We start from the raw sequence: 26,210 nt of genomic DNA, 5'->3' as shown, positions 1-26,210 counted from the left end.
GGTCGGAAATGACTCCTTCACAGAGTTTAAAGCTTCTGATTAAAACTATAATACCACTTTTGAGTCAATATTTATCTATATTTTTATACCACTGTTTTTTTGCCAATCAAAGTTTAAAAAACTCATAACTAAGCTAAAAATGCACTAATTTCAATTCGGAAATCGTGGTTATGTTAGTTTTTATTAGGTTAATAAAACTGTATACTTAATTTATCATTTAAAGGGATTCTATTATTTTCGAATTTTTGACAATTTTAACGATGTAACCCCTTATAAAATTTTAAAAATTTAGGAAAAAATAGATTTTGGCCGGAGATAGCTTAATCGACTCGACTGATCATGCTGATCAAGAATATATATGACTTATGGGGTCGGAAATGACTCCTTCACTGTGATCCAAGCTTTTTACGGAAATTATAATACCTAGCATGGGTATAAAAACATCTTTACAACGATTACTTTACAGTTATAAATGACTTCATTCCTTTTTTCTTATTAATCCTTCTTTCTTATTAATAATATAAATATAATAATATATATTTCTAAGTGTTTATAACACTGCTTTTTTTTGCTAATTTATAAACAATTCTTATTTGAATCTCAAGGCAAAATTCTTAGAGGAAAAACACGTATCTACATTATTTGCTAAGCTATACTTAGTCACGTTTCGTTAGGAATTCGAATACGTTTATTTTTAAGAGTAATAAAATATAATATAATAATGTAAATAATACATTTTCTACAGGGCAACACAGCCATGCACTATGCGGTCTCGCATGGCAACTTTGACGTAGTGTCCATTCTGCTGGATTCCAAGGTTTGCGACGTAAACCAAACGAATAACGCCGGATACACCTGCGTGATGCTCGTATCGTTGGCCAAGCTGCAGCAGCCGTCCCATCGCACAGTCGTCGAGCGACTGTTCAAGATGGCCGATGTCAACATACGGGCCAAGAAGGTAGGTAAGGGGCCACAACGCTCCCGCTTAAGATGCCAAAAAAAATCTGATCCATGGATGTACTCCCCTACTAACTCTCATCCCGCCCTGTATCTCTTGTCTTGATAGCACTGCCAGACCGCCTTGATGCTCGCTGTGTCGCATGGTAATGTGGACATGGTCAACATGCTCCTGGATGCCGGAGCAGACATCAATATCCAGGACGAGGATGGCTCCACGGCGCTGATGTGTGCCGCCGAGCATGGACGGGTGGATGTGGTGAAGCATCTGCTATCGCATCCGGACTGCGATTCCCTGGTCAACGATGTGGTGAGTTGGGATGATATGTCTGCATCTTTAAATATCTGAAAAACCAAACTATGTACATTTGCGTTGCAGGATGGCAGCACTGCCTTCAAGATTGCCTGGCAGGCCGGGCACCGGGACGTGGGATTGCTCTTATATGTCCACGAGCAGATGCTGCGAAGCAAGCTGCCAAATCGTGGAGAGCCCACAAGGACCTCTTTGATATCGTCCCAGCGGCACAAGCGGCAGCCATCGCAGTAGAGGGCAAACGGAAGTCCACAAAAGCCATATCGAAACGAACAAAACAGAGCTAGTGTCCGCATTTCCGTTTCCGGAGCACACACATTCCATGGCCAAGGAAGACACCAAGAAGCCACCAACACTTACGTATATTGTATATTGTAAATTTAGACTTCGTTTGTCGTACGTTTTTATTTATTTTTTTAAATCTAATTTAGTGCTTAAATCTGTAGTAGAACCGTTTCTAATATAAATCTAATTTCGATTTTCGATCAATCAACGAAGGCAGCAGCAGCAGTCACTGCAACTTTTAACTGAATACTGGCCAGGGCCACCCCGATATACACATATAAGTTGTGAACACAAAACCAACCATATCAGCAAACGACAATGCAACAAGCTATATATACTATATATATAGAACTAACAACACAATTAACAATGAAAATGAATCAAATCGACAATTATTTTAACAGATCAAAAGGAATGTATTTAATAGAAATTAAATCGAAAGCTATTTTAGAAAGAGAAGTGTATGTAAAATAAATAAACTCTTAAATAGAAAAACATGTTAATTTTTGGTTTTGTAAATTTAACTATTCTAAGCTGACCTCTAGTTTGTTTTACATATTTATTTCATTTGGTTAGTTGCCTGGCTCTGAGTTGTATATTGCTTTCTAGACTTTGTTCATGGAGTAAATTCTTTGTCATTACGCTAAAGCTCTGCTGTATACTGACATAAGCTTAATCTCTTTGGCCATATAGGTGTTTTTCCATTACCAAAACGAGCGCTGCCTTAGCCACATTTGGTATGCACTTTTAATTGAATTTACCGGAAGTCTTTTCTGGTCAAATAATTATTTGCTCTTTAACTTATTTTGGGCTTAAATAGAAATATATAATTCAAGTTTGTCAATAAAATAACAATGACTAAAAACAACGCTAAAGATTTAAAATGGCTCTCTCACAGATACTTTTGTATCTTATGAATATCCAGTAGATAGCACCTAAATTTCACCATTCCAGAGACTAAGCTTATGTCAGTTCTGAAGCCTATACAGCCCTCTCCTCCGTGCCCGGCTCTATGACTCCCAGTGGGGTCAGGGTTAGCGCTATTCCATCTTCCAGGTTAACCAGCGGCTTCCTCGAGTTCAAAGTGAACTCGTACTCTGATAGGAGCAAGGCCAAAGCCAGACGAAGCTGCAGTTGGGCAAACTGGATGCCAATACAGCTGCGAGCCCCAACTCCAAAGCCAAACCAGGTGCCCTGCTCCTGCAGCGAGTCCCTTGGTCCGCCCCAGCGATCGGGCTTGAACTGATCCGGATCCGGATAAATGTACGGATCGTGGTGTATGGCATGCGTGGGTATGATCAGGAAGAGCTCCTTTACCAGCACATATTTGGGGTGATCCGGCACGGGATAGTCGTTGAGGGTGCGTCGCAGGATGTACGGGGTGATGGGATGCATTCGCAGGGTTTCGCTTATCACCTGACCCATAAAGGTCAGCGACTGGATGCACTCGTAGCTCAGGTTACCCTCGAAACGTTCCATGGCCTTCTTCACCTCCTCCCTGACTCGTGTCTGGAGGTCCGTGTGCGAGGCCAGCTCATAGAGGATATAGGACAAGGTATTGGCTGTCTGCTCGTAGCCAGCCTTGAGGAACACCACCGCATGGGCAGCTAGCTCGTTCTGCAGATGCGTCTTCAGCTCCTTGTCTGCCTCGTACTGGTGCGTTATCAGCTCCAGAGCCTTGACCTCAATCAAGAGCTGCAGATAGTCCTGCTGACGAACACCCGAGTTCTCCCTCTGCTCCACAATGTCGTTGAGGAGACCCAGGAAGTAGGTCTCCGCCTGCTTGGGCGTGCGACGCATTCGAAGCAGCCGGCAGAAGTTGGGGAACCGTATCATCATCAGGTTCATGAGGTAGCCATGCTTGTGGCTATTCAAAGCCATCTCGGTCATCTGCTCAAAGTCATCCAAGGGATACTTAAGCCTCTGCTGCGAGTCCAGGCCAAAGACGCACTTGGCCAGGGCTGACAAGACGTACCGCCGCATGATCTTCTGGATGTGCAGCGTGGAGTGAGGCTGCTTCATCAGCGTGGTGCTTACGACCAGGAGCAGCTGGGCCGCCTCCTCGTACAGGCAGCCATACAGCCAGGACATGCGATCCCCCTCCAGGCTGGGATCCAGCTTCTGGCGCATCTCCTTCCAGCTCTCACCCCTCAAGGCATACAGATCCCCGGACAAGGGATCCGATTTCTGATTGCAGTACATGCCCCGATCATTGAAGTTCCAAAAGTCCTTGATCATAATCTGCCGGATGAGCTCCCGGTCCAGGATCAAGGCGCGCGGCTGGAGCAGCGCGTAGAAGCCGCAGAAGGGACCGCTGCCCTTGAACTTGCTGTAGAGGGCCGAGTAATGGGACGCCTTCATCGCCTCCGTGCTGAGCGTCTGCGTCATTATCTGCTTCATGACGGGCCACAGCTTTTTCGGCCTCTCGTGCGGAATGCCCCGAAAGCGCCAGTAATCGCGCTGATATCGCGCTGCCATAATTAGCAGAACCAGCAGAGCCAAGACCAGCAGGCCGATGATCAGGAAAATTATCCACATATTTTTCATTTTGCACTCTATTTTTGTTTTTGCTTCTCAGTTTGTTCTACTATTTACTCTGAATCACATGCACGTAGGTATGGCTAAAATCACGCCCCGAGCGAGCTTCCTTCCGCCGCGCTATCTTGCCACCCTTTCACTCTCGTCTACGGGCTGAGAGTGTCACCGACTATGATCTAATGCATCGTCCGGATTCCGGAGCTATCGCGGCGTTCTCAACCAGCTACGTTCATTAGCAAAGCCCGCGGTGCGACTGAGAATCGGAGAAAAGTAACTATTTACTCCAGGTGAGAGCACACACACACCAGGTGAGCCCGGGAGCTTTTTCACTTTTTTTTTACTTACCGCTTTTTCGAGTACGCTACAGCGGAGCTTGTGGATCGTCAGATTCACCAGGTGGGCGTCCCATTGGGGCCAGACGGGGAGACATGATTATTATTACTTTAGTTTCAATGTTGGAGTGACAGAGAGGTCTGGTTAATGAGTTTTATAAAAGCTAAACAAATAAGATAAATATAAACAAGTCAGAGGTTCCCGTTTCTCTGCTGTATAAGTATATGTACATTTTTTATACCCCTGCAAGGTATTATAATTTTAGTCAGAAGCTTGTTACGCTGTGAAGGAGTCATTTCCGACCCTATAAATCATATATATTCTTGATCAGCATCAACAGGCGAATCGATTAAGCCATCTCCGGACAAAATCTATTTTTTTCAAAATTTTCAAAATTTTATAAGGGGTTACATCGTTAAAATTGTCAAAAATTCGGAAAAAATTGAAACTCTTTAAATGTTAAGTTGTGTTTGCAGTTTTATTAGCCTAATAAAAATTAACATAGGAAAGCTTACCAAATTAAAATTCATGATTTTTTAGCCGAGTTACAATGATTTAAAAATGCATCCTCTTTCTTGATTTTTTATTATTATTATTTTGTTTTTAGTTCAATAAGTTATTTTTGTATTGAAGTATTTATTGAAACCTTATTAAAAGGAAACCTTTTTAGTTTTATTTTATATGCCATTCATATCATATATTTAATTATTTTATTTTATTTCTTACTACACAATTCTAAGACCTTCCCTGGAAATCAATTTCATTAAATTTTATAAAACCTTATTTCCTTCATTTAATTAATTACTGACCTTCTTAGTAGGACATTTAGCTGAACACCTTGGTGAGTAACTTATTCTTATCTATATCTCAGTTCTTTGAAGTTCATTTCTTGTTATCAGTTTATTTTTTGGGCAGCATTCTTTGTGAATTTCGGGTATTTTTTGGTGGCTAAAATGTCGTAAAATTTTTTTCCATAAAGAACTTATAAAAACATAATAGAATATAATATCCTTTATTTCCCTTATATAAGCATATTTCCTTCAATAAGTCATCCCTGTAGCGGTGTGTATTTTTGCACGCAACCTGATAAATTTTACGCCCAATTAGCGTTTAAAAGGCATGAAAATAGTACAAAAAAAACAGTAAGAACAAAAGAAAAGCTCAGCCACAATGCTGAAACAAAACCAAAACAAATAGCTAAGCACCGAAAGCTGTTCGGTTTAATTGTTTGTTGTTGCTGCCAACATCCGCACTTGAAATCTAATCAACTGACGAACGGGGCGCACTTCTATGACCGAAAAGGTAAACAATATAGTTGCCAGATCCCTCAAATAATACATAACCAGTTAATACCCATATCATGTTCCAATGACGCTTCGTAATATTCCATGATGAAGTAGCCCCCGCCGGCGATGTGACGCTCATCATGGGGGATCGTCCGCGAGAATGATAAGCGGAGGCTCGTCTTGCTACAGTGGTAAGTGCTTAAGAGAAACTTATATACATATGTATCAATTTAATCAAGTACATGGCTGGAAATTTTAAACTTTATTAGATACCCTTTTCCTTATTAAAAATGTATCTGGCACGCTTTACAAGATAAAGATACATGGCGATACTCTGCTACAGAAACCTTCTAGTAACTTATAAAGTTTTCTTGAATGAAATCCCTTAATTACTGTATTATACTGTTGCTAACAGATAAGTGTATTAAATCTATATCAGAGTTAACAGCACCATTAATTGGGTTGTCATTGCTGACCAGCAACAATTCGAATCTGAAAACCTAATAAAACTAAGCACAAATGCTGCTAAATAAGAATCTGCCATGTCATATAGACGCTACTACTTTTAAAATGCAAAATCTTCCGTTTAAAAGACGTTCGACTCTCAGTTTCTATAGCATTTAGTCAAGACCAGCAGTCATGGAGCTAGCGTATCTCCTCTTCCAAGTGGCAGTCGCCCTGCTAGCGATCGCCACCTACTATACACATCGAAGACTGACCTACTTCAAGCGCCAAGGAGTTCCACACGATGCTCCGCATCTGCTGAGGGGCAACATGGAGGGCTTCAACAGCACCCGCACCATTCAGGAGATCATGCAGGACTATTACAACAAATATCGGAACAGCAAACTGCCCTTTGTGGGGTTCTACTTCTTCCAAAAGCCCTGCGCCTTCATCATGGATCTGGATCTGGTGAAGCACATACTGATCAAGGACTTCTCTAACTTCTCGGACAAGGGGCTGTACTACAATGAGAAGGACGATCCCATTTCGGCCCATCTCTTCAATCTGGATGGACCGCAGTGGCGTTTGCTACGGAATAAACTAACTTCCACCTTTACCTCCGGCAAAATGAAGTTTATGTATCCCACAGTTGTGTCCGTTGCCAACGAGTTTATGGCTGTAATGCATGAAAAGGTCAAGATGAGTAATGTTCTGGAGATCCGTGAGCTGGTGGCCAGGTTCACTGTGGATGTGATTGGAACCTGTGCCTTTGGCATCCAGTGCAACAGTCTACGGGACGAGAAGGCCGAGTTTCTGCACTTTGGCAAGAGGTCCTTGGTGGAAAAGCGCCATGGTCCCTTGCTCTTCAGCTTAATGTTTAGCTATCCCAAGTTGGCGAGGCGTTTGCGCCTTGTTAAAACCGCCCCACACATCCAGAAGTTTTATCAAAGGATTGTCAACGAAACTGTGGCACTGCGGGAGAAGGAACATATCAGGCGAAATGACTTCATGGATCTCCTGATCGATATGAAAAACCAAAAGGAAATGACTCTAGAGAACGGCGATGTGGTCAAGGGACTCACCATGGACGAGGTGCTGGCCCAAGCCTTTGTCTTCTTTATCGCTGGCTTCGAGACATCCTCCTCCACCATGGGATACGCATTGTACGAGCTGGCCAAGCATCCGCACATCCAGGACAAGGTCAGGGCTGAAGTGGAGGAAGTTCTGGAGAACCATGGTCAAAAATTAACCTATGAGAGTACCAAGGATCTAAAGTACCTCAATATGGTGATCGATGGTAAGTAATTGGTCAAATTCCCAGCTTAGCTGAATCTATATTTACTTCTACATGATTACAGAAACCCTTCGTCTCTACACCATTGTTCCTCATCTGGATCGCATGGCTAACAAGCGCTTTGTGGTTCCCGGACACCCGAACTTTGTCATCGAGGCTGGTCAATCGATCGTCATCCCCTCATCTGCTATCCACCATGATCCCAGCATTTATCCCGAGCCTTATGAGTTCCGTCCAGAACGCTTTAGCCCTGAAGAATCGGCCAACCGTCCTTCGATTGCCTGGCTGCCCTTCGGAGATGGTCCTCGTAACTGCATTGGGTTGAGGTTCGGACGGATGCAGGCATGCATTGGACTAGCATTGCTGATCAAGAACTTCAAGTTCTCCACTTGCTCCAAGACACCGAATCCTCTGGTCTACGATCCCAGGTCGGTGGCCCTAAGTGTTCCCGAGGGAATTAATCTTCAAGTTGAGGCCATTTAAGGGCTCTTATATGGGATTTGTAAGATTAATATATTAACGGGAATATATCGGGCTTTGAGCGTATTCTTACTATTTTTATCAAAAGTCCAGCTAGACTTGTAGACGCCTAAAATTACATTTTATTAAGTCTTTACAATTGTTAATTTGATAAGAAGTTTATCAAAGGGGTCTATACAAAACCTCGAAGCTATTTTTATACACTGCAAGTGTATTGTAATCACAAGCCTGAAACGCTGTGAAGGAGGTATTTAAACTTTGATTTATTAATAAAAGATTTCCTATAAAATTATCGTTACAATTTTAAAAAATGGGAATATTTTAAGCTTAGCTTGGAATGATATGTTGAAATTTTCTTCAATGGTTGAACTTACATTGCATTGCATTGTACTCTGTGAATAATGAATTCATTCCCCTTTTACTATATACTATATTTGAACTACAAATTAAATGTTGGAGCACGTCCAGAACTGTGGAAAACCCACATGCACACGACCCACGTGGGAGGTCGGCCTAATGTTATACGTTACGTGCAATAACAACCGAATCTGACCACGTAATATTAAATACTTCACATTTAGTTCTCAATTTTGGTGTCACCAATTCCTTTAAAGAAGTCCGTAACGTAGTTGTTAAGGCAGTCAATCTGCAACCTTGCCATGGAACTTACCTATATTCTTTTCGAAGTAGCTGTTGCTCTGCTGGCATGTGCCTCCTTCTTTATTCACCGCAGACTGACCTACTTTAAACGCCAAGGAGTCCCACACGATGCTCCGCATCTGTTGAGGGGCAACATGGAGGGCTTCAACAGCACCCGCACCATTCAGGAGATCATGCAGGACTATTACAACAAATATCGGAACAGCAAAGTGCCCTTTGTGGGGTTCTACTTCTTCCAAAAGCCCTGCGCCTTCATCATGGATCTGGAGCTGGTGAAGCACATACTTATCAAGGACTTCTCGAATTTCTCCGACAAGGGTCAGTTCTATAATGAGAAAGACGATCCCATTTCTGCACATCTCTTCCATCTGGATGGACATCCTTGGCGATCCCTTCGAAGCAAGCTCTCCTCCACTTTCACGTCAAGCAAAATCAAGACCATGCTTCCGGCAGTTCTTTCTATCGGCAACGATTTCATTGCTGTAATGCACGAAAAGCTGTCACGGACTTCAGTTCTGGATATCGGTGAGCTGACGGCCAGGTTTACGGTGGATGTAATTGGAACTTGTGCCTTTGGCATCCAGTGCAACAGTCTACGGGACGAGAAAGCCGAGTTCCTCTACTTTGGCAAGAGGTCCTTGGTGGATAAGCGCCATGGCCCCTTACTCTTCAGCTTAATGTTTAGCTACCCCAAACTGGCGAAACGCCTGGGTCTCATAAGAACGGCTCCTCACATCCAGAGGTTTTATCAACGGATTGTTTACGAAACAGTGGCACAACGTGAGAAAGAAAATATAAGACGAGACGACTTCATGGATCTACTGATTGATATGAAAAATCAAGAGGAAACACCAGATGAAAATGGCCAGGTGGTCAAGGGCCTGACCATGGAGGAAGTCCTTGCCCAGTCCTTTGTGTTCTTTATCGCCGGCTTTGAGACATCATCCTCCACCATGGCATTTGCTCTATACGAGCTGGCAAAAAATTCACATATTCAAGACAAGGTCAGGGCCGAAGTAGAGGAATTCCTGGAAAGGCACAACCAGTTACTTACCTTTGAGAGCACCAAAGATCTCAAGTATCTAAACATGGTTATTAAGGGTAATTCATTCTGTAAGCTTTAAACGATCCGAAATAATCAATTTCTTTTTCAAGAAACCTCTCGGCTTTACACAATTGTGCCTAACCTGGATCGAGTAGCTCTCAAGCGATTTGTAGTTCCTGGCCATCCCAACTTTGTCATAGAAGCTGGCCAGTCGGTGGTTATTCCCTCATCTGCCATACATCACGATCCCAGCATCTATCCGGATCCTTATAGGTTTCGCCCTGAGCGTTTCTCTCCTGAAGAGTCGGCCAATCGCCCTTCAGTTGCTTGGCTGCCTTTTGGGGACGGTCCTCGTAACTGCATTGGTCTGAGATTTGGACAGATGCAAATTCGTATTGGACTGGCCCTGCTCATCAAAAACTTTAGGTTCTCCATATGCTCCAAGACCCAGGACCCATTAATTTATAATCCCAAGTCTGTTGCCCTCAGTGCTGTTGGCATAAATCTTAACGTTGAGGCTGTCTGAGTCACAAACGAGATAGAGTAGATAGGAAATGGTAAAGGAATGATAGCAAGAAATAAAAAATAACGCACATAAAGTGGTAAAAACATCTCCTTCTCTGAAAATTTCAGCCTTAAAGAAGAAAGTGATATGTAATTGTTTTTCTTAAAATTATCCGATCGTTCCTATGGCAGCTATATATATGTACATATATAATCCACCGATTCGGCATGCTCCTAGACATATATAGTAGTAACATTATATAAAACAATAACTGCATAGTTTCATTCAAATATCTTGCATTTAAATTTGTGCCAAAACCAATCACGAACGTACATATGATTCCTAACTGGTTCTAACATCCCCGGAACGAAGTGACTTTTGCCAACCAGGTCTCAGAAATGTGTTGTTACGAAAGTTGCAAGTCATTGTTTGTTCAAAGTTAGTACCTGATCATAGATTCTTAGTGGTCATAGATACTTACTGATCAAAGTTACTTACTGGTCATAGATACTTACTGTTCAGAGTTACTTACTACTCATAGTTACTTGATGCTCATAATTAATGGTCATAGTTAATTACTGATCATAGTTCTATAAATCGTCCGATTGTTCCTATGGCAGCTATATATGTGCATATACATAGTCAACTGATTCGCCATGCTCTGACTTATATACTAGTAAAATTATATAGAAGAATTACTCCATTGTTTAATTCAAATAGCTTAAATTTGTTCAAAAGCAAATACTGCGCATGTGTACATATGATTCCCAACTAGTTATAACATCTCTGGAACGAAGTGCCTTCTGCCGGCCACGTCTCAGAAATGTGTTGTGTTACAAAAGTTGCAAGTCATTGTTAATTAGTGTTCAAAGTAAGTAACTGATCATCCTATCTTACTGGTCATAGATACTTACTTATCGTAGTTACTTACTGGTTATAGATACGTATTGTTCAGCGTTACTCACTGCTCATAGTTACTTGCATCTCATAGTTAATTACTGGTCATACTTAATTACTGATCATAGTTCTATAAATCGTGCGATTGTTCCTATGTCAGCTATATATATGTATATATATAGCCCACCGATTCGCCATGCTTCGATTTATATAATAGTAAAATTATATAGAAGAATAACCCCATAGTTTCATTCAAATAGCTTGCTCTAAAATTTGCTCCAAAACAAATCTCGCACATCTGTGCATATGATTCCCAACTAGTTATAACATCCCCGGAACGAAGTGAGTACTGCCAGCCAAGTCTCAGAGAAGTGTTGTGTTACAAAAGTTGCAAGTCATTGTTTATTAGTGTTCAAAGTAAGTAACTGATCATCCTATCTTACTGGTCATAGATACTTACTTATCGTAGTTACTTACTGGTCATAGATACGTATTGTTCAGCGTTACTCACTGCTCATAGTTACTTGCTTCTCATAGTTAATTACTGGTCATACTTAATTACTGATCATAGTTCTATAAATCGTGCGATTGTTCCTATGTCAGCTATATATATGTATATATATAGCCCACCGATTCGCCATGCTTCGATTTATATAATAGTAAAATTATATAGAAGAATAACCCCATAGTTTCATTCAAATAGCTTCGATTTATATAATAGTAAAATTATATAGAAGAATAACCCCATAGTTTCATTCAAATAGCTTGCTCTAAAATTTGCTCCAAAACAAATCTCGCACATCTGTGCATATGATTCCCAACTAGTTATAACATCCCCGGAACGAAGTGAGTACTGCCAGCCAAGTCTCAGAGAAGTGTTGTGTTACAAAAGTTGCAAGTCATTGTTTATTAGTGTTCAAAGTTAGTAACTGATCATACATACATGCAACTTAATGGTCTTAGATACTTAGTGATCATAGTTAGTTACTGGTATCAAACAATATCGATGGAACTAGTTGCCTAGATCAATTTAAATATGCCTTAGACTAACTCATGATCAAAGAAAGAAATATATATTTTCTTAGCCTAAATATTCTTAACTTTTAAAACCAATTAATAATTCTTCAAGGGTTAACCTTTGATAAGACATAAAGAAAATTTCAAGGTTTATAAAAGGTAGATAAAATTCGGTGAATTTTCGGTCTTACAACCAATTAAGTTTTTATTACAGTTTAATAAGCCTTAGTGAATTTTTATAAACAAGAAAGAAGGGCATACGAGATAGGGCTCGACTACTGGATACCTCGGGTTCATACCTGATGTGGGTTTTCAATATTCAATACCCATACCTCTAGATTTTTTCCTCCAGCCTGATATGCCTCTTAAAAATTCGCCTTACTGCAAGGTCCCAGCCACAATTATTTATAACATCGCAAAAGCTATTTTCATATATAAGTCATGGTATTTAGTATATCGGTAAAAATACACGTCGAAAAATTAATTTTCCGTCATAAAAAGATAGCAACACTGCAAAGTCCGAAATTTAAAAGGCGGCTTGTCCTCCTTTACGTAAACAGTCGGTTCTGAACAACACCATGGAGTTGACATATGTTCTCTTCCAAGTGGTGGTCCTACTCCTGGCAGTCGTCTTCTACGGCCTCTATCGGAAACTGACGTACTTCAAGCGTCGTGGAATCCCCCACGATCCTCCGCATATCTTAAAGGGAAACATCAAGGGTTACAACAGCTACAGGACTGCCAACGACATCGTCCTGGACTACTATAACAAATACCGGGGTACCAAGGCACCCTTTGTGGGCTTCTACTTCTTCCAGAAACCCATCGCCTTCATAATAGATCTGGATCTGGTGAAGCACATACTGATCAAGGACTTCTCCAACTTCTCGAACAAGGGACTGTACTGTAATGAGAAAGACGATCCCCTCGCGACGAATCTTTTCTTTCTCGACGGATCTCAGTGGCGGTTGCTTCGCAGCAAATTGTCCCCGGCTTTCGGTTTCGGAAAAATCAAGCTCATGTTTCCCACAGTGATGTCAGTTGCGGAGGAGCTGCTGGCGGTAATGCATGAAAAGGTGGAACATAATTCTGTGCTGGATATCCGGGACATAATGGCAAGGTTTACGGTGGATGTGATCGGTACCTGCGCCTTCGGCATCAAGTGCAACAGTCTCCGTGATGAGAACTCCGAGTTCCTGCACTTCGGGAAGCGCTCCTTAGTGGACAAACGCCATGGTCCACTGCTGAATGGATTCATGCACAGCTATCCAAAATTAGCGAGACAATTGAGATTTGTGCGAACGGCTCAGCACATCCAAAAGTTCTACAAAAGGATTGTGTACGAAACGGTATCGCTGCGGGAAAAGGAAAACATCAGGCGAAATGACTTTATGGATCTGCTGATCGATATGAAAAACAAAAAGGAAATTATCTTGGAGAACGGAGATGTGGTGAAAGGACTCACGATGGACGAGGTGCTGGCCCAAGTCTTTGTGTTTTTTATTGCCGGCTTTGAGACCTCCTCTTCCACCATGGCATACGCCCTGTACGAGCTCGCTAAAAATCCAAACATCCAAGACAAGGTCAGGAACGAAGTGGAGGAAGTCCTGGAGAACCATGGCCAGGAGTTCTCTTTTGAGAGCATTAAAGATCTCAAATACCTCAGCATGGTTATTGATGGTAAGCTATTAAGCGGGATCGGAAACACACGGACTCTATATCTCTATATCTTTACAGAAACCTCTCGTTTGTACTCCGTTGCATCTCATCTGATTCGAAAGGCCCACAGGCGATACGTGGTCCCGGGACATCCAAACTTTGTCATTGAAGCGGGTCAGTTGGTCTTCATCCCCTCAACTGGAATACACCACGACCCCAGTATCTACCCCAGTCCGAATGAGTTCCAGCCAGAAAGATTTTCGCCTGAAATGGTGGCCAGTCGTCCTTCGGTTGCCTGGCTGCCATTCGGAGATGGTCCTCGCAACTGCCTAGGAATGAGATTTGGCCAGATGCAGATGCATATCGCACTGGCTCTGCTGATCAAGAACTTTAAGTTCTCTACGTGCCCCGAGACGCCAGATCCTCTAGTATTCGATCCCAAGTCACTCGTACTCACTGTTTCCGGTGGAATCCAACTGAAAGTAGAAGTGATCTGAGAATTTAGGTGCTAGATAGGAATATTTTTAGCATACGAAAGACATATAACTATTATCAGTCAAGCCGAAATGCAAAAGTCATGGACTTGGGGAAGGTTAGGTTCGTGTAAAGGATGAAAGACATAGACTAAAAATGTGAAGATAATACAGTGACTAAGATAATGTAAATACAATAATGAGAGCCCACAATCATGTGCAGGCATTGATGATTCATAGTCTAGATCTCACATTAATTTTGATAAGCGTGTTTGAATTTCATACAGTAAGAATTGCGTATGAAGAATATTGACAATATAAATAAACCTCATTACATTTACATTAATTCTATTCTTGAAATACTTTTCCATAGTAAATATATATGTCACTTACCATTGGACTTTATGCTCAAGTCTGTCAGAGGTCTGCTGACTTGTTATCTTTATAGAGTGGACTTACCGTAGATTTGTTGAAGTTTTATTGTTGCATAAACGTAAACAAACCATAAGATAAACTGTCACTTTCAATTGCCGGAGACCGAATGCTGCATCGTCATGCCCAGTCGGTATATTTGAGCGTTTATAAACCGATCTCTGTGCGCTTGCCGATCCAGTCGTTCCTACAAAGCAACAGAGGCAGCATGGAGCTGACTTACATACTCTTCCAAATAGCGGTCGCCCTGCTGGCGATCATAACCTATTACGTCCACAAGAACTTAACCTATTTCAAAAGCCGTGGCATTCCCTACGATACTCCACATCCAATCCGGGGAAACCTGGCTGAGTTCGCCAAAACCAAGAACCTCCACGAGATCCTTCGGGATCACTACAATAAGTATCGGGACAGCGAGGCGCCCTTTGTCGGGTTCTATCTTTTCCAAAAGCCTGCGGCATTCATCATGGATCTGGACCTTGCCAAGCACATACTCATCAAGGACTTTTCCAACTTCTCCAACAAGGGCCACTACTATAATGAGAAAAACGATCCCATATCGGCGCACCTCTTCCATTTGGACGGGCCCCAATGGCGTTTGCTTCGAAATAAATTATCCTCGACCTTCACATCCGGGAAAATGAAGTTCATGTTTCCAACTGTTGTGTCCGTGGGCAACGAGTTCATCACGGTGATGCACGAGAAGGTGAACCAAAACGCTGTCTTGGACATTCGCGATCTGGTAGCCAGGTTCACGGTGGATGTGATCGGTACCTGCGCCTTCGGAATCAAGTGCAACAGTCTGCGGGATGAGAAGGCGGAGTTTCTGCAATTTGGAAAGCGAGCTCTGGTTGAGAAGCGACATGGAACCCTGATCCTGGGGCTCATGCAAAGCTATCCCACTTTGGCCAGGCTCTTGAAACTCGAGCGAACTGCCCCCGCCATCCAGGAGTTCTACAAGCGGATTGTGTCTGAAACTGTGGCGGCGCGGGAAAAGGAAAATATCAAACGCAATGACTTTATGGACATGCTCATCGAGATGAAGAACCAAAAGCAAATAACTCTGGAGAATGGCGATGTGGTCAATGGACTCACCATGAATGAGGTTCTGGCCCAAGCCTTTGTGTTCTTTATCGCTGGCTTTGAGACATCCTCCTCCACCATGGGATACGCGCTGTATGAACTGGCCAAGAATCCCCATATTCAGGAAAAAGCCAGGGCTGAAATTGAGGAAATTCTGATGAGGCACGATCAGAAATTTACCTACGAGCTCACCAAGGATCTGAAGTTCCTCGACCAGGTTATCAATGGTAAGTAGGATGAACATTACTCCAAGTACAGGTCTGTAGCTAATCCGCAACTCCCTCTGCAGAAACTCTTCGCCGCTATACCATCGTACCTCAGATAGACCGCATGGCCAGAAAGCGCTTTGTGGTTCCCGGCCATCCCAACTTTGTCATCGAGGCCGGTCAATCAGTAATCATTCCCTCATCTGCCATTCACCATGATCCAAGCATCTATCCAGATCCATATGAGTTCCGACCCGAGCGTTTCTCCCCTGAGGAGATCACCAATCGGCCTTCGGTTGCCTGGCTGCCTTTTGGAGACGGTCCCCGGAACTGCATTGGGTTGCGATTTGGACAGATGCAGGCTCGCATAGGACTCGCTCTACTTATAAAAAACTTCAAATTCTCAATTTGCTCCAAGACTCCGGATCCTCTGGTCTACGATCCCAAATCTTTTCTTCTGGGAATGAAGGAAGGTTTGTTCTTGAAGCTGGAAGCAGTGTGATGGGAGGAACTTTAGAAGAGAAGAGCTCTTTTAAGCCATTTAATCTTAACCAAAGTTTGTTCGCGAGAATTATAGATACAAAAACGATCATAGCATTACGTTGGGGCAGGTTGGGTTTTTAAGAGAAGACTTTTAACCTAAACCCTTCCAAAAGCTTTTTTATATTGTTATGCCCTTACCTGAGCGCTCTCTTTTTAAAGAGTAAACAAAGGGTATACCTAGACTTGTAGAAATATTATAAAAATATTAACAATTACATTATTTTTCTTTCTCTAAAATAGCCAATGGGTATTTGTTGGTCGAAACTACAGTGCTTTTAGACATATTATAACTACAAACTCTTGTCAGAATTCCAGCAAAAAGTTCCGATAAGTAAGGTATGATTGTTGTTTGTTGGTCACAATGACAACAGATATTTCAGGTTTGCTATTAAATACGAGCGCAAAGCTTTGCTATTCTCAGTAGGCTACAAACTCTTAACAGGTGTACTCGCTTATCGCAGTGTTTATATCGCCTGAATCATCATGGCCGTTGGAAGTATTTTATTGGCGGCTTTGCTGGCGCTGGTTGGCTATCTGCTGGTGAAATGGCGCAACACCTTGAGACACTGGCAGGACCAGGGTATTCCCTGCGAGGAGCCCCATATCCTAATGGGAAATATGAAGGGTGTGCGCACCAAGAAATCGTTCAGTGAGGTGTGGATGGAACACTACCAGAAATTCAGAGGTACTGGCCCCTTCGCCGGTTTCTATTGGTTCCGGCGACCGGCTGTCTTCGTCCTGGAACCCTCTCTGGCCAAGACCATCCTGATCAAGGAGTTCAATAAGTTCACGGACCGCGGCTTCTTTCACAACGAAGACGATGATCCGCTGTCAGGTCAGCTGTTCCTGCTGGATGGCCACAAGTGGCGGTCCATGAGGAACAAACTGTCGTCCACTTTTACGTCCGGCAAAATGAAGTACATGTTCCCCACGGTGATAAAGGTGGCCCATGAGTTCACCGATGTCTTTGGCCAAATGGTAGACAAGGCTCCCCCAGCCATAGAGGTGCGAGAGCTCTTGGCCAGGTTCACCACGGATGTGATCGGAACCTGTGCCTTTGGCATCGAGTGCAGCAGCCTGAAGGATCCCGAGGCTGAGTTCCGCGTGATGGGCAGACGATCCCTTACAGAGCAGCGCCACGGAATTCTCGGTATAATGTTCATCAACAGTTTTCCCAAACTGGCACGTCGCCTGCACATGAAAATGACGGCAGAGCCCATCGAAAAGTTCTTCATGCGCATCGTCAGGGAAACGGTGAGCTTCAGAGAGCAGAACAATATCCGACGCAACGACTTCATGGATCAGTTGATCGATTTGAAAAATAAACCACTAATTACCTCCGAAAAGGGGGAGAGCGTTAATCTAACAATCGAGGAGATCGCTGCTCAGGCGCTTGTATTCTTCAACGCCGGGTTCGAGACCTCGTCAACGACAATGGGATTCGCCCTGTACGAGTTGGCTCAACATCAGGACATTCAGAGCCGTGTAAGGGAGGAGGTCCTGAGGATCAGTGAAAAGTATGGCGGAGAGTTGTCCTATGAAAGTGTCAAGGAGCTGGTCTATGTCGATCAGGTGATTTCTGGTAAGTATCCAATGCAGACCTACCTACCATAAGCCCTTCTAACCCCTTGCTTTTACCTTAAAGAGACCCTTCGCCTCTACACAGTGCTTCCGGTACTGAATCGCGAGTGCCTGGAGGACTTTGTGGTTCCCGACAATCCGAAGTATGTTATCAAGAAGGGCATGCCCATCCTCATTCCCGCTGGAGCTATGCATCGTGACGAGCGATTTTATCCCAATCCGAACACCTTCGATCCGGACAACTTTTCGCCTGAACGCGTCAAGGAGCGAGATTCCATTGAGTGGCTGCCCTTTGGCGAAGGTCCTCGCAACTGCATTGGAATGCGCTTTGGCCAAATGCAAGCCCGCATTGGCCTGGCCCTTCTGATGAAGGACTTTAAGTTTTCCGTCTGTGAGAAGACCACGATTCCCATGAAGTACCACAAGGAGATGTTCCTTGTCAGCAGCGAGTCTGGTATTTACCTCAAAGTTGAACGCGTTTGAGTCATTCATTTATAATCAGCCATATAAATGTACATAAGTATATACATTTGTAGCGCCACTTGAGAATTAACTGGTAATAAACGATTTTGATTGCATCATATAAAGCTCATGGCTCTAGCTCTTAAATACATTTGGCTATTATGCTTTGGCAAACCTAAAATAGAGTCAAGTTGAACTTAAGGAGGGAAGAATAGTTTTAATCGTTCAATAAGTTTATACATTAAATATTTTTTATTTAAAAGTCAAAGTTACAAGTAGTAGAAAGGCCTAAAAGTAGGCAACGCCTAACAGTCGTAATTGTGTAGTTCTCAATCTCAGGCTAATTGCAAAGTCAACCACTTAATTGAAATATGGCCATTCAATGCTAACTTCTTTTCGTTATATAGTCTTGGTGACTTGATTTTGTATACCCTTCAGGGTATTGCTTAATATATACTATATTTAATATAGTATATAATATATATACAAGTATTATTTATAAAATGTATTAAAGGCGTGAATACAAAGCGCACAGCTTCATTACACAATTATAATACGTTTGCAATATGGCTGAACTAGTCGCTCAAACTAGTTAGTAGCTTTTTGATAGCTTTCGGTTTCTGTTCAATAGTATGAATATTGTATTGTGTTTCTCACACACCCCCAATTATCTAACTGCGCCTTAACTAGCCGAGACAAAGGCTAAATTAGTTTTAAATTAATTTTATTACTTTCCCACCCTGCTGACTTTCAGACGCACTCCTCCCTTGGGACTCAGCAGTATGTCATCGCTACGGTATTCAATTGGAGCTTGTGTCCCTGCAGGATGCAGCTCAAACTTAAAGTTATGGATGAGTAGGCTCATTGCAACCACAACCTGCATTCGGCCAAATCTGAGACCAATGCAGTTCCGGGGACCGTCCCCAAAGGGCAGGAAAGTGCAGGCGGGTCGCTGCTTCACCTGTTCCTCATCGAAGCGCTCCGGTATAAACTTCTCCGGTTCCGGATAGAATTCCGGATCATGATGGATGCCCCATGTGGGCACAACCACTCCTGTGCCTGACTCCAGATTATACTTTGGATTGCTGTGCTCATAACGTTGAGTGGTGATGCGGATCAAATGGCCAACCACGGGATGCTTTCTCAGGGACTCTGCGGAGAACAATGCCATCAGTTAATTCGAACCAATTAAGTCGCATTAATAAACCTCACCATCAATGACCTTCTCCAGATACGTCAGCTCCCGCATGCTGTCATAGTCCAGCTTGCCATTGTGCTTCTCTAGGACACCATCGATTTCGGCCCTCAGCTTATCTTGAATGTCCTGGTTGCAGGCCAGCTCGAACAAGGCGAATCCCACGGTGGTGGAACTCGTCTCAAAGCCCGCCAGGAAGAATATGAAGGCCTGGGCGGCGATCTCGTTGAAGGTGAGGCCATCCTGTTTGTTGCCACTGTCGTATTTGACCTTCAGGTCGATCAGCATGTCCATGAAGTCATTCCGCTTAACTTTGTTCTTGATGCGATAGTCAATGGTGTCCCTGATGATGTTCATGTAGAAGTCCTCGACCTCCTGGACCATGCTATTCATGCGCAGCTTGGCGGCCAGCTTGGGAGCTCCGAACAGAAACAGATCCATGGACTTGCCCCAACGCCGCTCGGTAATGGCAGCCGTTCCCATCTTGACGAACTTCGCCTTTGGATCCGTCAGGCTGTGGCAATCCAGGCCGAAGGCACAGCTACCGATAACGTCGGCCGTGAAACGGGCCACCAGATCGTGAACCTCCAGGGTATCCTTAGAGCTGGCAATCTTCTCATCGAACACCCGGATGAGCTCATCTCCCACGGTTAGCACAGTGGGAAACATGTTCTTCATCTTGCCGGAGGTGAAGGTGGGGGTCAGCTTCTGTCGCAAAGTCCGCCACTTCTGGCCCTCGATGTTCACAAGATTGTTGGAAAGAGGATCGTCCCGCTCGTTGTGGAATATGCCGCGGTCGTGAAACTTGTCGAACTCGCGAATCAATACAGTTTTCACGAAATCAATATCAGTGACGATGGCCATCTTTTTCAAATAAAAGTAAAATCCAACGAATGGACCATCTGTCTTGTTCTTGAACTTGAAATACGTTCGCTTAAAGATTGCCGATATCTGCATGGTTTTCATGAACTCAGAGGTGTTTCCAAATGGAATTTTGGGGGCATCGTGGGGAATACCCCGACGCTTCCAGTAGCTGAAGTTCTGGTGCATCCACCACGCGACGAGGGTGAGGACTCCGACCAGTAATATGATTAGAACCGCCATTGCTATGATACTGAGCCATCTGAGCCGCTAGTTTTCCCTTTTATACTTGTTTTTTTACCCGATTCCGTCATACTCTTAGACATAAGTTGCTTCTCTTAAGTAAAGAGCAACAACGCTCAAACGAGATTGTTAAATGCCAAGTCAGCGTTATATCGCGAAACTTTATCTATTATTTGGGGGAAAACTTGTTCGACATGGTACGTATTTTGATCTTGTTTCAATATATGTATTGTATATTATATGTTTTTTTTAATTAATAAATTGGTTAATTTTTGCTTTTAAATCAAAGTTTAAGGTATTCTATTATGAATTTACGTAAATACGTTATTCTTATTTAAAACATTACAATACAATACAAAATTTAAAAAACATCCAAACTAAATTAAATATAAATAATATTTCCCTTTTATGTCCATATTACTTACAAGATTTGAATTTATTTATTTGTATTTAAATTAAAATAGTGTAAATTGAATAAAATTACTGAGATAATACAAGAGCTATAGTTCATAACACTAATAACTTAATTTTTTGTTACTAAAGTAACGGTATAAAATCTGGTGAAATTTCTGAGCATGACGTTATATTTATTTCTTTCCAGTCATTATTTCTAAGTATTTTTGTTCATAACTAAGATTAAGATTTTTTACGAACACTCTTAGCTCAAACAACTGAGCATGGGTTTTAAGAAATAAGAACTTATGCTGATTTTAATAAATCATATTTTGACCCATATATTAGGGTTGGCAGAAAATATGAATTAAATAATACTATAATGATTTCAGACGCCAGTGTGCATATTTCTAATTTCCAATATATTATTAATTGTTATGTTTTTAACAATATATAATTTCATACTTTCCCTCTCTATATTTCAATTATTTCTTTATGGGTGGATATAAAACTATTGCATGTCATCGTTAATATAGTTTTCTACAATTTAAATTTGTGGCTTTGCGTTGAGCTCTCTTAATTACAGTTCTCAGTTATCTGTGGGGGCTACTTTTATGGCATTTTATAATTTTCCACATTCTGCGGTTGAATTGCTTTTATTACTGATGATGTAACAAAAATCTATTTTTTTCTCTCAAGATCGCTCATACTATAATATGATAGAATATAGAGATACTTGAATACACGGTTTTTGGGATAAATATTTAACAAATTTAAGAGAGTCAAGTTTTTCGTAGTTTCTTCGAACCAAGAACCTTCCTCTTATTAAAATATATTGAGGTAGGTTGGATTAGTATCAACTACCAACCAAAACATGGTATTCTTCTATATATTGTTTTGATAATAAAAACTCTTTGTTTTCGCTTTATTTCTCTTTAAGGGAAAACGAGCTTTCTGCGCTAAAGAGAAAACTAGTTTGTTGTTAAACAAATAACAAATTGTTTAGATTAAATGTGCTATATACAAACGTCTATCAGAATACACATATGGTTTCTCTCTCAATTTAAGTTTGGGCTAGCCAGTAAAGCTTTCAGTAGGTTCCAGAGTCTCGACGAGAAGGCAACGTTCTATATTTTCTTCGGTGGCTGATTGTTTTCCGCCGCACCCTAGCTGATGTCATGGCTGTTCTGGCTTTCCTTCTGACAGCCGTCGCTGTTCTGGTGGGGTATCTGTTGCTGAAATGGCGTCGCACTTTGCAGTACTGGGACGACCAGGGCATTCCCTGCGAGAAGCCGCACATCCTGCTGGGCAGCCTGACGGGAGTGCAGACCACGCGAACCTTCACTGACGTCTGGATGGATTACTACAAGAAGTTTCGAGGATCTGGCCCCTTTGCCGGCTTCTATTGGTTCCAGAAGCCGGGAGTATTCGTCCTCGAAACTTCACTGGCCAAGACCATCTTGATCAAGGAATTCAACAAGTTCACAGACCGAGGATTCTACCACAACACGGAGGATGATCCGCTGTCGGGTCAACTGTTCCTGCTGGATGGCACCAAGTGGCGGTCCATGAGGAATAAGTTGTCGCCAACATTTACTTCCGGCAAAATGAAGTACATGTTTCCCACGGTGATAAAGGTGGGGCACGAACTCACCGAAGTCTTTGGCCAGACGATGGAAAAGTCACCAATTGTCGAGGTCAAGGACATTCTGGCCAGATTTGGTACTGATGTAATAGGCACCTGTGCCTTTGGCATCGAATGCAGCAGCCTGAAGGATCCGGATGCCGAATTCCGGGTCATGGGACGCCGGGCCGTCTTTGAGCAGCGCCACGGTCCGCTCGGAATCGCCTTCATCAATAGCTTTCCCAATCTGGCCCGCAAGCTGCACATGAAGATCTCGCTGGACGAGGCAGAGCACTTTTTCCTGCGCATCGTCAGGGAGACGGTGGCCTTCAGGGAACAGAATAATATCCGACTAAACGACTTCATGGATCAGTTGATCGATCTTAAAAACAGTCCCCTGACCAAATCCGAGACCGGGGAGAGTGTGAACCTAACGATCGAAGAGATGGCTGCTCAGGCGTTTGTATTCTTCGGTGCTGGCTTCGAGACTTCATCGACCACGATGGGCTTTGCTCTCTACGAACTTGCCCAGCACCAGGATATTCAGGACAGGGTCCGAGAAGAGTGCCAGGAGGTGATTGGAAAGTACAACGGCGAGCTGACCTACGAGGGCATGAAGGATCTGGTATACTTGGACCAGATTATATCAGGTGAACTATGCCTGAATATTGACTAAATATTGATTCACTATTGATCCTTGAAATTATTTTTACAGAAACACTTCGCCTGTACACAGTGCTTCCGGTACTGAATCGCGAGTGCCTGGAGGACTTTGTGGTTCCCGATAATCCCAAATATGTGATAAAGAAGGGCATGCCCATCCTCATTCCCGCCGGTGCCATGCATCGTGACGAGCGACTGTATCCCAATCCAGACACCTTCAACCCGGACAACTTCTCGCCGGAACGCGTCAAGGAGCGAGATTCCATTGAGTGGCTGCCCTTTGGCGAAGGTCCACGTAACTGCATCGGCATGCGTTTTGGCCAAATGCAGACCCGGATTGGCTTAGCTTTCCTGCTGAAGGACTTCAAATTCTCCGTCTGCGAGAAGACTACTATTCCCATGACTTACAGCAAGAAGCACTTCCTAATATCGAGTGAGACTGGCATATTCCTGAAGGTAGAGCGAGTGTAACTGGCTTTGTATAGCAACTAACAAAACACATATTATATTCTTACATCTTACAAATACATCTATCTATACTTAATGGCAAATTTTTACACGAGCAATTATCACTCGTTGACTTGCAATTAACTGATATATATTTAATCCTGACGGCTAATTGTTATCAACACATAGAAATACGATTTCTAGAAGTTTGAGTGCAAAGTTATGAATGGATTAAACGAGTTCTTAGGGGTAATATCAAGGCAAAAACAAATGTGCTTTCGTGATTCAAGTTCAATTTCAATTAGTATTTATTTCAAACTGGATTAAATATGTTACTCAGGCAGGGTGAATCACTCTACTGCCTCGCTATCTTACTGACATTCAGGTTGATTCCGCCATCGGCGCTCAACAAAATGTTTTTGACTTTGTACTTAATCGGAACCGATGTCTTGGTGGGATGCAGCTCGAACTTATAGTTATGGATGAGCAGGGCCATTCCAACTATGACCTGCATCCTTCCAAATCTTAGGCCAATGCAGTTTCGAGGACCGTCTCCGAAGGGAAGGAATGTACAGGCAGGTCGCTGCTTCACCTGGTCTTCATCAAAGCGCTCCGGGATGAACTTCTCCGGCTCAGGATAGAATTCCGGATCATGGTGAATGCCAAGCGTGGGCACAAGAACGCCAATGTCACGGTCAATTGAATACTTTGGATTACTATGAACATAGGGTTTTGTGGTAATGCGAACTAAATGGGCCACCACAGGATGTTTCCTTAGGGTTTCTGGGGGAAAGAAGAAAAATCCCTTTGTATGATTACATTATCGTTTTCTTGTCTAACTTACCATCGATGACCTTCTCCAGGTAGGTTAGCTCCCGCATGCTGTCATAGTCCAGCTTGCCATTGTGCTTCTTTAAGACACCATCAATTTCTGCCCTCAGCTTATTTTGAATGTCCTGGTTGCAGGCCAACTCGAACAAGGCGAATCCCATGGTGGTGGAGCTGGTCTCAAAGCCAGCCAGAAAGAATATGAAGGCCTGGGCGGCCAGCTCATTAAAGGTAATGCCATCCTCCTTGTTGCCACTGTCGTACTTCAGCTTCATGTCAATTAGCATGTCCATGAAGTCGTTTCGGGACACCTTGTTTTTAATGCGATACTCAATGGTATCCTTAACGATGTTCATGTAAAAGTCCTCGACCGGCTGCAACAGGGTCTTGATGCCCAGTTTGGCTGACAACTTGGGTGCTCCGAAGAGGAGCAAATCCACGAGTCTGCCATGACGACGCTCGTTGATCGCCGACTCTCCCATTCTGACGAATTCAGCATTAGGATCCCGCAGACTGTTGCATTCCAGGCCAAAGGCGCAGACTCCGATCACGTCGGCGGTGAAGCGGGCCAGAAGATTGGTGACCTCTAGGGTTTGCGGGGAGCTGGAGGAGATCTTCTCGTCAAACACTCGGATGAGCTCATCGCCCACGTTCAGCACGGTAGAGAACATGTTCTTCATCTTGCCAGACGTGAAGGTGGGCGTCAGCTTCTGGCGCAGAGTCCGCCACTTCTGACCCTCGATAGTTGTCAGGTTGGCCGTCAGCGGATCGTCCCGCTCGTTGTGGAATATGCCGCGGTCGTGGAACTTGTCAAAGTCCCGGATCAGCACAGTCTTCACGAAGTCAATGTCGGTGACCACGAGAAACCGCTTGGCGAAAACGTAGAAGCCCACGAAGGGTCCATCGGTCTTGTTCTTGTACTTGAAGTAAGTTCGCTTGAGGATGTGGGACAGCTGCATAGTCTTCATCAGTTCACTGGTGTTGCCGAGCGGAATCTTGGGCGGATCGTGGGGAATGCCGCGACGCTTCCAGTAGGTGAAGGTCTGGTGCACCCACCAAGCGACAAGGGTGAGGACGCCGACTAGAAGAGCGATTGGAACCAGCATGTTGAGAATACTGAAGCGAACAGCTGAGCAGCCATCACTTATATAGAATGAGCTCCAAGAGAGCTTTGGACTCTCTTATCGCCCAGCGCTCTGCTCGGACCGAGTGAACCATGGAGCCCACTAATCATGATGAAAGCGACGAGAGGCAGTGCGAAATAATGGATTCCACCGGTAATCGCTTAAACAAGTTCTCTTGAATAAAACTCTCGGAGCATTTGACTCTCTTAAGCTTTGTTAGTCATCTTAAATATGGAACCAAACAATGCTTGTTATGGCTACTAGTTAAATAATAACCTAATTTAATACCATTTATTGGTTACAAACTTTGTAGATTATTTTTTAAATATTTGGCTAATT

At 43.1% G+C, this 26,210-nt stretch overlaps 10 protein-coding genes across 19 annotated transcripts in view; 7 read left to right on the top strand and 3 right to left on the bottom strand.

Moving 5' to 3' along the window:
• Positions 1-2,050, top strand: part of Kank (KN motif and ankyrin repeat domain-containing protein 2 kank) — a 36,135-nt gene extending 34,085 nt beyond the window's left edge. For all 8 annotated transcript variants that reach the window (XM_086827028.1, XM_086827027.1, XM_086827026.1 and 5 more), the window contains 3 exons: positions 746-958; positions 1,067-1,267; positions 1,337-2,050. In XM_086827028.1, coding sequence (XP_086683154.1) covers positions 746-958; positions 1,067-1,267; positions 1,337-1,504 — 582 coding nt within the window. In that variant the 3' untranslated portion in view covers positions 1,505-2,050. The remainder of the gene's footprint in view (positions 1-745; positions 959-1,066; positions 1,268-1,336) is intronic.
• On the bottom strand, positions 1,639-4,344 carry Cyp317a1 (Cytochrome P450 317a1). The gene has a single exon (XM_020944547.2). It carries the CDS (start codon positions 4,100-4,102, stop codon positions 2,537-2,539), a length of 1,566 nt encoding a protein of 521 aa, XP_020800206.1. The 5' UTR covers positions 4,103-4,344; the 3' UTR covers positions 1,639-2,536.
• A 1,109-nt stretch (positions 4,345-5,453) lies between these two features.
• On the top strand, positions 5,454-8,219 carry LOC110177709 (cytochrome P450 6a8-like). 3 transcript variants are annotated; one of them, XM_020944548.2, is made up of 4 exons: positions 5,454-5,728; positions 5,827-5,903; positions 6,321-7,453; positions 7,515-8,219. In XM_020944548.2, the coding sequence occupies exons 3-4, from the start codon at positions 6,352-6,354 to the stop codon at positions 7,931-7,933; spliced, it is 1,521 nt and encodes a 506-aa protein (XP_020800207.2). In that variant the 5' UTR covers positions 5,454-5,728; positions 5,827-5,903; positions 6,321-6,351; the 3' UTR covers positions 7,934-8,219. The 3 variants fall into 3 exon arrangements, with proteins under 3 accessions (XP_020800207.2, XP_020800208.2, XP_086683151.1); XM_020944549.2 differs by having other exon boundaries at positions 5,824-5,903; XM_086827025.1 differs by having other exon boundaries at positions 5,773-5,903.
• A 347-nt stretch (positions 8,220-8,566) lies between these two features.
• On the top strand, positions 8,567-11,092 carry LOC147644507 (cytochrome P450 6a8-like). Its single transcript, XM_086827390.1, has 2 exons — positions 8,567-9,691; positions 9,746-11,092. The coding sequence occupies exons 1-2, from the start codon at positions 8,590-8,592 to the stop codon at positions 10,159-10,161; spliced, it is 1,518 nt and encodes a 505-aa protein (XP_086683516.1). The 5' UTR covers positions 8,567-8,589; the 3' UTR covers positions 10,162-11,092.
• A 1,395-nt stretch (positions 11,093-12,487) lies between these two features.
• LOC110177811 (cytochrome P450 6a8-like) lies at positions 12,488-14,490 on the top strand. Its single transcript, XM_020944701.2, has 2 exons — positions 12,488-13,734; positions 13,792-14,490. Exons 1-2 carry the CDS (start codon positions 12,633-12,635, stop codon positions 14,208-14,210), a joined length of 1,521 nt encoding a protein of 506 aa, XP_020800360.2. The 5' UTR covers positions 12,488-12,632; the 3' UTR covers positions 14,211-14,490.
• Positions 14,491-14,756: 266 nt separating this feature from the next.
• Positions 14,757-16,665, top strand: LOC110177747 (cytochrome P450 6a8-like). Its single transcript, XM_020944605.2, has 2 exons — positions 14,757-15,928; positions 15,991-16,665. The coding sequence occupies exons 1-2, from the start codon at positions 14,827-14,829 to the stop codon at positions 16,407-16,409; spliced, it is 1,521 nt and encodes a 506-aa protein (XP_020800264.2). The 5' UTR covers positions 14,757-14,826; the 3' UTR covers positions 16,410-16,665.
• Positions 16,666-16,862: 197 nt separating this feature from the next.
• Cyp6a21 (Cytochrome P450 6a21) lies at positions 16,863-18,618 on the top strand. Its single transcript, XM_020944501.2, has 2 exons — positions 16,863-18,032; positions 18,096-18,618. The coding sequence occupies exons 1-2, from the start codon at positions 16,934-16,936 to the stop codon at positions 18,512-18,514; spliced, it is 1,518 nt and encodes a 505-aa protein (XP_020800160.2). The 5' UTR covers positions 16,863-16,933; the 3' UTR covers positions 18,515-18,618.
• Positions 18,619-19,200: 582 nt separating this feature from the next.
• Cyp6a20 (Cytochrome P450 6a20) lies at positions 19,201-20,815 on the bottom strand. The gene is made up of 2 exons (XM_020944524.2): positions 19,706-20,815; positions 19,201-19,645 (listed from the first exon to the last, which is right to left on the bottom strand). The coding sequence occupies exons 1-2, from the start codon at positions 20,790-20,792 to the stop codon at positions 19,221-19,223; spliced, it is 1,512 nt and encodes a 503-aa protein (XP_020800183.2). The 5' UTR covers positions 20,793-20,815; the 3' UTR covers positions 19,201-19,220.
• A 1,431-nt stretch (positions 20,816-22,246) lies between these two features.
• Positions 22,247-24,023, top strand: LOC110177692 (cytochrome P450 6a9). The gene is made up of 2 exons (XM_020944515.2): positions 22,247-23,459; positions 23,525-24,023. The coding sequence occupies exons 1-2, from the start codon at positions 22,364-22,366 to the stop codon at positions 23,941-23,943; spliced, it is 1,515 nt and encodes a 504-aa protein (XP_020800174.2). The 5' UTR covers positions 22,247-22,363; the 3' UTR covers positions 23,944-24,023.
• Positions 24,024-24,195: 172 nt separating this feature from the next.
• LOC110177694 (putative cytochrome P450 6a20) lies at positions 24,196-25,899 on the bottom strand. The gene is made up of 2 exons (XM_020944518.2): positions 24,764-25,899; positions 24,196-24,702 (listed from the first exon to the last, which is right to left on the bottom strand). The coding sequence occupies exons 1-2, from the start codon at positions 25,851-25,853 to the stop codon at positions 24,275-24,277; spliced, it is 1,518 nt and encodes a 505-aa protein (XP_020800177.2). The 5' UTR covers positions 25,854-25,899; the 3' UTR covers positions 24,196-24,274.
• Positions 25,900-26,210: the final 311 nt, after the last annotated feature.

The sequence above is a fragment of the Drosophila serrata genome, unplaced genomic scaffold (genome assembly GCF_035046125.1).
Source record: "Drosophila serrata isolate PLE 108 unplaced genomic scaffold, ASM3504612v1 contig_165, whole genome shotgun sequence".
NCBI lineage: Eukaryota > Metazoa > Arthropoda > Insecta > Diptera > Drosophilidae > Drosophila > Drosophila serrata.
Note: the sequence above shows the minus strand (reverse complement) of the source record. Positions and strands in the feature narration are given on the sequence as shown.